General features: G+C 40.0%; 1 protein-coding gene across 1 annotated transcript; it reads left to right on the top strand.

Moving 5' to 3' along the window:
- The first annotated feature begins 239 nt into the window (after positions 1 to 239).
- LOC139479279 (glycogen-binding subunit 76A-like) lies at positions 240 to 2,806 on the top strand. Its single transcript, XM_071262143.1, has 2 exons — positions 240 to 520; positions 1,101 to 2,806. Exon 2 carries the CDS (start codon positions 1,121 to 1,123, stop codon positions 2,159 to 2,161), a length of 1,041 nt encoding a protein of 346 aa, XP_071118244.1. The 5' UTR covers positions 240 to 520; positions 1,101 to 1,120; the 3' UTR covers positions 2,162 to 2,806.
- The last annotated feature ends 10,555 nt before the right edge of the window (positions 2,807 to 13,361 follow it).

Here is a 13,361-nt window from a genome sequence, read left to right as displayed (position 1 = left end):
ATGGGACGACACGTTATTACTTGTTATCATTATAATCATGTTTGTATGAACTGTGCAAGCGAAATAATACGGTCGCACTATATACTAACGCTGAAACAGAATATTGTTCAGTGCGCTGTCACAGTTATTATTAACTCTCTTCACACTGAGCCGCCGACAGAGCGTCACATACACGTGGAAATGTTTACGTATGGTACCCTTTGCACTTCTGACCTACCGGAGTTCAACTTGTGTGACGTAGCATAACCGTAGGTATAATGTGGGCCATTCGAATAACCTTGAGTGACTTTGTGGGAAACATGCTCTCCCTTGCCTGTAGAGGTTCCCATTGTGATACCCTATAGAAGGTGGTGACCCTTGTGAATGGATGGAGCGTATGACAGGGGAACATGACAGCCGAAGCGAGCCGCGACATCCATGAGCAGGCCCCGGCCGCCAACCATGTGACCTTGAGACTGTCAGCTGGGTCAGCGATAGTGTCGGGACGGAGGATTTAAATATATTGCATGCGGCGTGTCAGGTTAGTGGTGATATTATATCGCGTATTTGAATGTACGATGTGACACCTTATGAATCGTATATGTATTATGAAATGAAATGTGACTAAAATACAGTTGTAACGGGCTGATGGCCTGCGAACAGAACAACTCTCCACCCCCCCCCCCCCCCAACACACACACACACACACACAGACTTTGCCTGCTTGCTTTCAAAACATATATTATATGTATACATACAAAATAAACACATATTCACACACGTATTCTGTTTCTACACACATTTTCTGTTTAATGCTAAATACATTATATATATATATATATATATATATATACATTACATATATATATATATATATATATATATATATATATATATATATATATATATATATATATATATATAATTGGCAAACTAATCATGTATACAATTATGAGTGATCTTTAGATTTACATTTGATAGATTTACTTTTGAACATATGTATATTATGTAGCATATATGTTACTGGACTAGATGAACAGTCACAGTGCAGTACTTCTTACAAATGTGACAATATTTGCACAATCCTCGTACGTACCTTCGCCTGTCTTTTTAATTTTTAGGTCACAATCCACAATCCGCAATGACCGGAGACAGGGAAGAAGATATGGCTCACTACCTTCCACGTAGTCTGTCGTATGTGCAGGAGGGCTACACGGACGAATATAGTATCTGTTCGGCATTCGTACAAAACCCTCGAGAAGTGTGTCAATCCAGAAAAGATCGTCCGCAATTTGTGCGTCTTTTCCAAGCGATGGTGGAGGAGGGGGAAGCTATGAGCAAACAGGAAACGGAGGCCAATAGGTCTTCGGAGGACCAGGATGATGATAGCACACCTGTGATTGAGCCGGATACTCCAAGTGCAGCTACAGAAGATGGACATGAAGTCGATGACTACTACACAACGCTGGAAGCTTTTCTCAAATTTGTGTCCTCGAAAGGTCCAGCAAGCAAAGATACAGAAAGTAACTTTTCACGGAGTGAGTTTAGAAAATCATCATCTCTTAAGACAAACAAGACTCCACCCGGAACACCGGGAAGCAAAAAGAAAGTTGTCCGTTTCGCGGACGCTATGGGTTTAGATCTAAATTTTGTGAAAAACATTGGCAACGTAGACATCCCGCCCAAAGTGCCGGCGTCTGCCCTGGCCGACCTGCGTGTAGGACTGGAACAGGACAGACGTGCAACAGGAAGCAGCTTTCTAACTGCCTGCTTTTCCCAGCCCGGGGCTAGAGATGATTTCAGAAAAAAAGTTTTTGCTCAAAAGGTGTGTTTGGAGAATGCAATGATTGAAGGGATGACGATCACGGGGGTGATACGGGTGGCTAACATTTCCTTTAACAAACTGGTGCAAGTGCGCTACAGCACCAACAGCTGGGCCACCTTTCATGACATAGCAGCATCCTATGTCCTGAACTCCTGCGACGGACCTACAGACAGGTTCTCCTTCAGTATTGTGGCACCTGCAGTCTTCGATGTTGGATTCAGGTTGGAATTCGCCATCTCCTATTCCACCAGCAGTGCTGTGTTCTGGGACAACAATGACAGCATGAACTATGTGTTTGAATGTTTTGCAAAGACAGTCCCCACAGAGACAGAGAATACTTGGATGTCGTTTTTGTAAAGATTGATAATGTTTTTTTTCTATATATAGTGGGGGCACTACTTGCCAGAGGTCAGGCTCGCTGACTTGATTGATGCATGTCATCGTGTCCAAATTGCGATGTTCATGATGTCAATCACTGGATTGTCTGGTCCCGAATCAATTATTTACAGACCGCCGTCATATTGCTGGAATGTTGCTGAGTGCGGCTTAAACAACAAACCAACCAACAAACTTGCCAGAGTCGTACAACTATACGATGATCGTGGTTCAAAACCAGATCTTTGATTTATCAGTAACAAAGCTGTTGTCGTGGGCTTAACCAATGTGGTAAAGGTCAGAGTCCCAGCGTTACTTTTGGCTTCCCCCTCACATGTTGCTGACACGCCGTGATAAAACGTTAATAGTCTACCACCCCTAAACCAAACCCATTCTCTGTATGCAATGTTACAACTAAACTGAGGTCACAAATAATTATATCACTCTTTTAAGTGGTCTGTGTACTACAGACAAGAACAATGAAATGGAGAGTAAGTTTCGTTAAAACATGGCATTGGCATGCGCTGAATAAAATATTCAAGATCATGTGTATGTTTTCTGAGAGAGAGAGAGAGAGAGAGAGAGAGAGAGAGAGAGAGAGAGAGAGAGAGAGAGAGAGAGAGAGAGAGAGAGAGAGAAGACATTCCAGGATCCTATGTTTTAGTTATAATCCCAATTCACCCTGATTATGATTCTAGGTTTGTCAGCACCAAGCTCACACTGTAACATAACTGAAATACTGTTAAAAGCAGTGTAAAACTTTATTCACTCACATTGCAAAGGCAAACACGTTTTCTCTCGAAAATGGGCATTGGGCGACATTCAAGGCTTTTTGGATGCTTTCGATTTTGCCACGAAAACCCGTCGAAAGTTACTCCACGAAAACGATGTTATCAAGCTATTTCATGTTATTGGCAAGAACATTTACGAAGAAATCAAGCTCCCAAACACAACATTGTGACAGCCATAAAGCACGTGACGTCGGACAGCACGTGCAAGGGGTGGTATGCTGGTGGTCACTGAGGCTCGGTTGTGAGCAGACGCATATTGTTTTCTTGGAACCAAACACTCAATGATACTTTATAAAACACATTTAATCATTAAGTAAGAAAATAACAGCAACGTTTCCAAAAACACGTCATTTGAATCAGAGGCGTCAGTGGTATAGGAGCGTCATCACTGGAATAATCGTCATGTTTTCTGATGAATCGAGGTTAACTCTCGACTTCGATAATCAAAGCAATCACGTTTTAGGGACATTAATGTCGTACAGGATGATTTTGGAGGCGGGTCCATAATGGTATCGGGTTGCATCCATGGTAGAGTGACAGGTCACTATCTTGACCATATCAGAGGTGCCATTTGCACAATTTGGTGCCGTTGTGCCATATACACAATGTGTTGTGTAACGTTCCATCTTTCAAAATAATACTGCACGTGCTCACCATCTCACTACACCAACCATTAGAACCCATTAAATCTGATCGCCTACTCCCAAGCAGATATGATCATATCATTTCATATTTGCCAATACCATATAGATCAGAACATGGCTTAATGATTTTCACTTTTTTTGGTAGAATATATTTCTCGAGCTTTCACTGGTTAGATTACAGGCCGGAACTCAGCAACCACCTTTCTACAGAACAGAACCAAACTTTATTCCACCCAGGCCGAGGACCTCGGCAAACGAGGTACAAACAGAAATAACATAGTGAGGCGGACAAAGGATTAGCCGGGGGCTTCAACAGCTTTCTTGATATCAGTATATGTACATGTATTTACAAAGTCTTTTTTCTGAGCGGAAATATTTTAGATCTTTCATTTCACATAATTTACAAATACGGTCAATTACTGGAGTGTTTGCGCTTTTAAAAAAGGCTAGAAATCTAAACCTACAAATTGATTGCACCCTTAAAGCATTTGATGCTATGATAAGTCCGATTCTGCTTCACGGCTGTGAAATATGGGGATTTGAAAAATTAAATCTTGTTGAAAAAATACATCTTAAATTTATTAAACTTGCTGTTGGTCTTCGAAGTTCGACTCCAAACTTTATGGTGTATGGTGAGTTTGGTCGAGAACCGCTATATATCAAAGTATACAAACGGGTTATCTCATTTTGGCATAAATTAGCAACAAATAATCAACACTGTCAATATTCCTCATTGCTATATAGTAGTATTGCTGTTAACGTGTTAGCTGTCATCCTCGATGGATACGTTTAGTTAAAAAAATACTTAACGATTGTGGTTTATCAAATGTTTTTTCAAACCACACTATTTCTCTACGTCATGGCTGGTTTTAAAGGTTGAGACTATTCTAATAGATCAGTTTCTACAACATTGGCGTAGCTCAAGAGAAAGCAGTTTAAAAGGTCAATTCTATAAATGTTTTAAATATAATCTATGTTTTGAAAAATACCTATATTTACCAAAAGACATATATTTTCCTATATTAAAACTAAGAACCAGTAACCATAATCTACCTATTGAAACCGGCCGATGGCATTCTATACCAAAAGAAGAAAGATTATGTAAACTATGTAATGCTAATGCTGTTGGAGATGAGTTTCACTATCTCTTCTGGTGTGAAGCCCTTCTCCAACACCGAAATACCTACCTCTCGATACAAATATGTCATTTCCAAAAATATCCAATGATTAGAAAACTCTTTTGTAATAAAACCACGAAGGATTTAAAGAATCTTAAGTCATATATGAATATATACTACTCAAAATTTGATAAGGATCACTAGGTGATATGTGTGTAAGTTACCACAAACATAACAAAAGACATGACTCTGACTCAGAAACGTGTTTAATCATGTTATGAATGAAAATTCATGAACGGCATGAACTTGTATCAATATGGAAACACCAAAAGGCATTTCATTAAAAAATGTTAACTGCAAACAAAAGAAAGAATTACACAGTTATGAGGGATAGTCCATCATTACACTTCGTCGATGAAGTGTCAATATCGAGTATGACCTCCCCTTGCATCAAGACGGCCTGACAACGTCGAGATATGCTGTCAATAAGCGACCGGATGTTCCCAATGGGAAGGTTGTTCCACTCTTCCACGAGGGCATGTCTGAGCTCTGCCAAAGTCGTGGGTTGTGCTCTACGGCGTGAAAGGGCAACCTGCAGCATGTTCCAGACATGCTCAATCGGGTTCAAGTCCGGCGAGCGCGCTGGCCAATCCATGCTGACAATTGTCTCCCTGCTCAAGGTACTGCTCAACCACCCTGGCGCGATGAGGACGGGCGTTATCATCCATGAGGATGAACTCAGGGCCAACAGCACCAGCGTAGGGTCTGACGTACACATCGAGGATCTCATCCCGGTACCTCACCCCCGTCATTGTTCCTCTCTCCAGGACATGAAGATCTGTCCTTCCATCTCTGTTGATTCCACCCCAGACCATGATGGAACCACCAGCATAACGGTCATGTTCACTGATGTTGGCATCATGGAAACGTTCACGTTGTCGTCGCCACACCCGGTGCCTCCTGTCTGTAAAGTCCAAACAATACCTGGACTCATCGGTGAACAGAACTGGAACCCAATCGTTCCGTGTCCAAGTGACATGATCTTCAGCCCATTCCAATCGCTCCCGCCGGTGTCGAACAGTCAGGGGGATTCGGACACATGCCCTTCTCGAGTAGAGACCTGCATTGTGAAGACGATTCCGTATCGTCTGAGTGGACACATTCACCCCCGAGGCGTTCAGGAGGTCGTTACGTAGGCTGGTTGCTGTCCAGAAGGGATGACGTCGTGCCTGAAGAGCCACAAAATGATCTTGGCGTTGGCGTTTAGTGCATTGGCAACGTCACGTTGTGAATAGCCAGCATCAAGCATTCCAATACATCTGCCCAGTTGTTCTGTCGTCAGGCGACGCCTTACACGTTGAGGGGGCATTGCGTAGATAAACGTATTGTAAACACTCAATTGAGTTTACAGTTTCAGAATGAATCAGACACCGTTGCCTGATTGGAAATCGTGCAATGGTAGCAAAAGCATGAACTGTGATGTGAAACGCATTTCCCATGGCATGAAATGCACGTGCACGTGTGTTGGAGACGTTTTTGATTTCACCTGAACACAATATTGCCAGTTATGCAGTTATTTTGTTTTTTTATTAAGAAAAATATCTACGATCCTTATCAAATTTTGAGTAGTATATTATAAAATTTGTTAAGGTAATATTCATATTATCCTGTCCCGTCACTTGCCATGTATATATTTGTTAAATGATGTAAATAATCCAAATTCTCATGTACCACCGTTGGTTGGTTGAATAATAAAATGTCTGACTGACTGACTGATATAGAAGATTTAACATGTGCTTTCCGACTATAGCGTATTTCGCACACGGGCCTGACCGGACCATTTAGTGTATTCCGAAAAGGGTGAAAGTGGTGTGTGCAACTCAAGAGGGGGCTATTAGGGGTTGCTTATATTGAATTTTTGGAATTTTAAAATTTGGAATAAATGCCGAGGTGGGTGGAGGAGGGAACTAAGGGAGCCGGGTGAGATGGGTGTTTGTATGTTTATTGGATTTTGGATTGGTAGATTAATTAGTTTTTAGATGCGCTTAATTAGGTCTGTTTTGATTAGGAATACGCTTAGGTCCTTGAAGTTTTCTAGTTTATTTTGAGTGTTTAGTATTTCCTCTAGAGTAAGAACCTTATTTAGATTGAGGGTGGTTTGTAGGGTGGCTCTGTGTGTTTGGTAGTGGGTGCAGTGGATGAGTGCGTGTTCTGTTGTTTCGGGTTGTTTGCAGTGGGGGCAGTTGCCTGTGGTGTGTCTTTTAAGTTTTTTTAGGTGGTTATTTAGGTTCGTGTGTCCTGTTTGAAGTTTTGTAATCAATCTGTCAATTTTTTAGAGGGGTGTAGGATTTTAGGTTTGGCTAGTGGTTTTCTGAGCACTTTTTTGATTTGGCTATTTGAGTTTTGATATTGATTATGCCATTTTTTGGTTATTTTTTCTTTGTTTACACTTTTAATTTCTGATTTTGAGATGGGTAGGTTAAGGCTTATTTCTGGTATTTCGAGAGATAATTATCTGCTTTATCGGCGCTTTCGTTGCCGTAAATTCCTACGTGGGCGGGTATCCACAAGAAGGTTATTTGTTTGCCTGCTTTTGTTAGGTCGTTGGAGCTTTTAAGTATTTGGTTTATTAATGTAGGTCGTTTTTTGGTATTTTTGTTTTGGAGGGCTTGTAGTCCACTAAGGGAGTCGGTGGGGATTTTATTGTTGTTTTTAGATTGTTGGTTATGCAGGGCTGAGGCCATGCCCATAAGTTCGGCCGTGAATATAGATTGGTTGTTAGGGAGTCGGTAAGATTGTGTGGATATAACTGGTTGTGTGGTATGGACTCCGAAGACTGTATTGTTGGAGATCGGCTCTGAAGATCCGTCAGTGTATATGTGACACCAATTTGGCCAATTTTCGTGTATGTATGCAAGTGTGGTGGTTTTAGCTATGTTTGGGTCAGTTTGTTTATTTATTTGGTTAGCTAACGTTGTGTCTATTTTGGGTATTTTAGTTTAGGGGTGAAGATATTTGATTTTTTGCAGTTTTGTTTAAGATTTTGAGTTAGGTGTTCATTGAGGTAGTTAGTTATTCTTTTGGATATTGGGGTGAGTAAGGGGTGTTTGCGAGCTAGAGCTTGGTTTCTTGGGCTAATGGTTTGTTTAATAAAGTTTTGGATGAGAGGGTTTGTTTGGGACGCGGCCCAGAAATTAAGGCTTAGATGTTCCCTGCGTAGATCTAGTGGCATTCCCCTGTAAGTGCCTGAAGTGAGGTGTTGGAGGTGCCATGTTGGGTGCGTGTAATTAGTTTAAGGGCTTGGTATTGTATTGAGTCAAGTTTTTTAGATAGAGAGTTGTTTAGGGTATTGTATATGGCGCAGCCGTAGTCTAGTTTTGATCTAATTAGTGCTGTATAGAGTGAGAGGAGGGTATCTTTGAAGGCTCCCCAGTTAGAGCCAGTGAGACATCGTAGTGTGTTAAGGTCTTTGCTGCATCTAGTTTTTACGTTTTGGACGTGAGCCTCCCAGGTGAGGTGTTGATCGAAAATGAGTCCTAAGAATTTGGTTTGTTTTTGGAATTTAATTGTTTGGTTGTTTAGCTGGAGGATTGGGAAGGCAGGTTTCATGTTTTTATGTTTGAATACTACTCCTCTTGTTTTATCTGAGTTAAGGGAGAAGCCCCATTTGTCTGCCCATTGTTGTATTTTATTTAGAGATTTTTGGATTAAGTTTTCTGCCATTTTAATGCTTTTAGTGCGGATCCATAGGGCTCCGTCATCCGCAAATTTTGAAGTGTTTAGTTTAGGGGATAAGCCCTCGAATAGATCGTTTATCATTATATTGAAGAGGGTTGGGCTGAGGATGCTGCCCTGAGGAGTGCCATTTTCTAGGGGACACTGGTCCGATAGCATATGTTCTATACCCACGGTTATTTTGCGATTGTTTAGGAAATCTTGGATGAAGTTTATTATTTGGCCTTTTAGTCCTATTTTTTTTAGTTTTTGTATTAGCCCGTGGTGCCATACCATATCGAAAGCTTTAGATAAGTCGATGAATATGTCTATGGTGTATTGCTTGTTTAGCTGTCCTGTTTTATTATGTCCTGTTCTAGTCGGGCGAGGTTATCGAGAGTTGAACGGCCAGGAGTGAAGCCGCTTTGGTCGGGGTTTATGATGTTGTTATGGTCTGCTGATCTGCTGGTTTATTTGGTTTAGGTATTGGGATTACTAGAGCTTCCTTCCAAGAGGATGGGACCTGTCCGTTTAGGTAGACTAGGTTGTATAGTTGTAAAGTTTGGAGTAGTTTGGTAGGTAAGTGTTTGATTATTTGGTAAGAGGTGAGGTCTAGGCCAGGGCCTGTTCCTTTTTTTCTATTGTTTAGTACGTGATGTAGTTCTTCTATGGTGTAAGGTTGGTTTATTTCTAGGTTGTCTTGTCTGTTTTCTTTGGAGAATTTGTTTTCTTTTTTTTAGTTTATCTTGGAATTTCTTACTGAAGTTACTGTTGCTACTAACTTTAGAGAAGTGTTTGGCTAGGTTGTTGGCCTTTTGGGTGTGGTTAGTTGAGTTGTTTATATTGGGGCTTTTTTGTGTGCCGTTTGATGCCTCTGATGGCGTGAATTTTGCGCCACACCTTCCTAGCGTTGGTGTGGTGGTTTAGCTCCTCACATAATTTTTTTCCAGTTTTTGGTTTTAGCAGTTTTAACTAGGTTTTGGACTTGGTGGTTAAGTTCATGGGCTGTTTTGAGATGAGAGGGGTCTCGTTTAGCTCTGTTGAAAGCTGATTTGCGTTTTAGTCTAGTTAGCTCTATTTTCTCATCCGACCAAGGGACAGTGGGTTTTCCTGGGTTGGATGATTTCAAGGGGATTGCGGATTTGGCTGCGTTAATTATGAAGTTAGTTAGATTTTGACAGAATGTTTCGAGGTCTTTTGTTTTTAAATCGTTTAGATTAGCTTGGTTGCATAATTCTTGGAATTTGTCCTAGTTGGCGTTTTTGTACTGAAATTTGTACTGAAATCTGTCTGTCTAATATATAAGAAGAAGAAGAAGAAGAAAATTGTTTTATTAGAGTGTCAGATGCTGCAGTACAAAATATATGGACATATAAACATTTCATTAAAAAACAGCACCTGGCCAGTTGACCTACGAGACACTAATTACATAATGGTACATTTAAAATATAAAAAAAAAAAAAAAAAAAAAAAAAATTGTTGTAACTTTGTATATTACTACAACCACACCCACACCCACACACACACACATCCGCATTAAAATCCCGCTCAAAGCATACAAACAGGTAAGCATACAGGACGCTCACAGCAATCTCATACAAAATACAGCAATCTCACGCAGAACATTCACAGCAGTCTCATACAAAACACTCACAGCAATCTCATACAGAACACTCACAGCAGTCTCATACAGAACACTCACAGCAATCTCATACAGAACACTCACAACAATCTCATACAGAATACTCGCAGCAATCTCATACAAAACACTCACGGCAATCTCATACATGTCATACATCTATACACATATGCATCCATATACACACAACTTAACTCATCAATCGTGTATACTAACCTACATGTATAACCAGCATACATACTAACATACCAATTAATAAACAGTATAAATGCAGTTCCCACCCCAACAACTAATGGGCATGGCCTCAGCCCTCCATAGTGAGAATACAAAAACCACAAAAAAAATCCTAATACTTACCGACTCCCTAAGTGGACTGCAAGCCCTCCAAAACAAAAATACCCAAAACCGACCTAAAATAACAAATCAAATACTTAAAAGCTCCAACGACCTAACTAAGGCAGGCAAACAAATAACCTACTTGTGGATACCCGCCCACGTAGGAATATACGGTAATGAAAACGCCGATAAGGCAGCTAAACTATCCCTCAAAATCCCAGAAATAAGCTTAAACTTACCCATCTCAAAATCAGAAATTAAAAGTGTAAACAAGCAAAAAACCACCAAAAAATGGCATAACCTATATCTAAACTCAAATAGCCAAATCAAAAAAGTACTCAGCAAACCACTAACCAAACCAAACATTCTCCATCCATCAAAAAAAATCCACAGAGTAATCACTAAACTCAAAACAGGACACACCAACCTAAATAACCACCTGAAAAAAAAATAAAAAAACATACTACAGGTAACTGCCCACACTGCAAACAACTAGAAACCCCAGAACACGCACTCATCCACTGCACACACTACCTAACACATCGAACCGCATTACAAACCACCCTCAATCTAAACAAGGCTCTCACTCTAGAAGCAAAACTAAACCCACAAAATAAACTAGAAAACTTCAAGGCCTTAGGCGTATTCTTAATCAAAACGGAACTAATAAAACGCATCTAAAAACACTATAATCTACCAAATCAAAATTACATAGACAAACAAACATTCACCATACCCAGCTCCCTTAGTTCTCCTCCCCAACCCAATCGGCATCTATTCCAAATCTCAAAATGCCAAAATTCTATATAAGCAACCCCTAAAGCTCCCTCTTGGGTTGCACACACCACTTTCGCCCCTTTCGGAAACACATTAAATGGCCTGGCCGGGCCCGTGTGCGAAATACGCATCAGTCGGAAAGCGCACGTTAAATCTCCAAAGAAAGTAAGTAAGTAACATCTACACAAAATATCAGGGTTTTGTATGATTTGAACCCAATGGCTGGGACTCACGAGAGACCCAAGCCGAGTCTTAATATTGTTGCATCAACACCATTGCATCTGCTTGTGGCTGACCTGTTTCTCTTTGTTACTTAAATTGTCAAATCAGATGCCTTCAGTTGGATTTCCCAGTGGGCGTTGCATCCATCCAAGTGAACTAAGCAGAATGTACACTGCTATCTGAAATCTGAGAGCTGAGTCACCCACAAGCAGACAGTTTGAATGCGTCACGTGCTTTTAAGTTAGCTCGCCATATGATTGGACTCTTAGTTGTGCTTGTGTTTCGACACATGAATTGTGGACGAAACATGAATTATTCAGTTGTAATGAATTTTACCATATTCATTCATTTACTCCAGCAATTGTCAGCGTAAAGGAATGTTGCAAAGCAAACGCCTCCCAACGATAATATGGGAGAAAATATCAACATCATTGGAAAATATCTGATCATACGGCATTCCTCAATGCCGTTGCAACAGTAGAAGCCAGACTAGAAACGACTGCGCAGGTAGGGGTCACTCTCAAGCCGTTTGGCTGAAACAATTTTGATGTGACAAATGTTAAAACTGTAAAAGCAGCTTTAGGCTGTCATCAGTACAGTCTGCGTTAAAAATATGCACTGACAACATGATCAATCGTTTTTGAGTGATATCAATAGAGTGTCATCCAACCGTGCAACCAATTAACGAGGCATTGTTTGCATTTGCGTTTATTATCTAAATTATAACCATACGGCCTTGATCGATTGTATGCTGTTTCTGTCTATGCATTTTATTCAACCAGATAACGGAACATATTTCCCAAGATGTTAACTTGACTTCTTTGTGAAGTGTCGTAAGTTTATATTAAAATACCTTCTTACGTCATTATTTGTTGGTTTGCTGTTTCTATCGTTGATATCAATGATGTAGCTAATTTGACTTGAAAAATAGTCGGAAAAATCGGTTCAAACACGACACAAAAGTTATATCATTACTATAAGATGTGTGATGACATTATTTCTAGGATGAGGAAAATAGGTTTTAAATGTTTTTTCTTACATCGATTTTTGATCTGTCCTTTTGCAAAGTTGTCTCAGCAGATTAATGCCATCACATGGTAAATAATTGATTTGTATAACACGACATGTCATATGCTTACGGGCAATTAGTATCAAATTTCATCATTCAATGAATCTCATTATGAAGTGTAGGTATTCCTTACACATAAGCCTAACAATGTTCTGAATATAAATGAATTTATTACTCTTGTACTACTTGTAGCTGGAATAATACATAATATTCGATAACGAATAATAACAATTCACAAGAGAGAAAAAAGACATATCACGGAAAACGTGTTATTTATTTTCAAATTCACGATAATAGGACTCCTGAGAAATAACTTTACTTCTTTGTGAAGTGACGCAAGTTTTATTAAAATACCTCCTTACGTCACTATATGTTGGTTTGCTGTTTCCATCGTTTGACTATTATTATTGAACGTATTACTCTTAAACTACAGTAGAACATGGATATAACGAACACGGATAGAGCGAACACGGATACAATGAACTGTTAAAAAATCCCCGATTTATCTCTTATATATCATCATATAAAAATTACGTACATAACGAACTCTGTACAGCGAATTAACTGACTGATATAGAAGATTTAACGTGCGCTTTCCGACTGTAGCGTATTTCGCACACGGGCCTGGCCGGACCATTTAGTGTATTCCGAAAAGGGTGAAAGTGGTGTGTGCAACCCAAGAGGGGGCTATTAGGGGTTGCTTATATTGAATTTTTGGAATTTTAAAATTTGGAATAAATGCCGAGGTGGGTGGAGGAGGGAACTAAGGGAGCCGGGTGAGATGGGTGTTTGTATGTTTTTTGGATTTTGGATTGGTAGATTAATTAGTTTTTAGATGCGCTTAATTAGGTCTGTTTTGATTAGGAATACGC

Source organism: Haliotis cracherodii, unplaced genomic scaffold (assembly GCF_022045235.1).
Source record: "Haliotis cracherodii isolate W230 unplaced genomic scaffold, xgHalCrac1.p SCAF_4, whole genome shotgun sequence".
Lineage (NCBI taxonomy): Eukaryota > Metazoa > Mollusca > Gastropoda > Lepetellida > Haliotidae > Haliotis > Haliotis cracherodii.
Note: the sequence above shows the minus strand (reverse complement) of the source record. Positions and strands in the feature narration are given on the sequence as shown.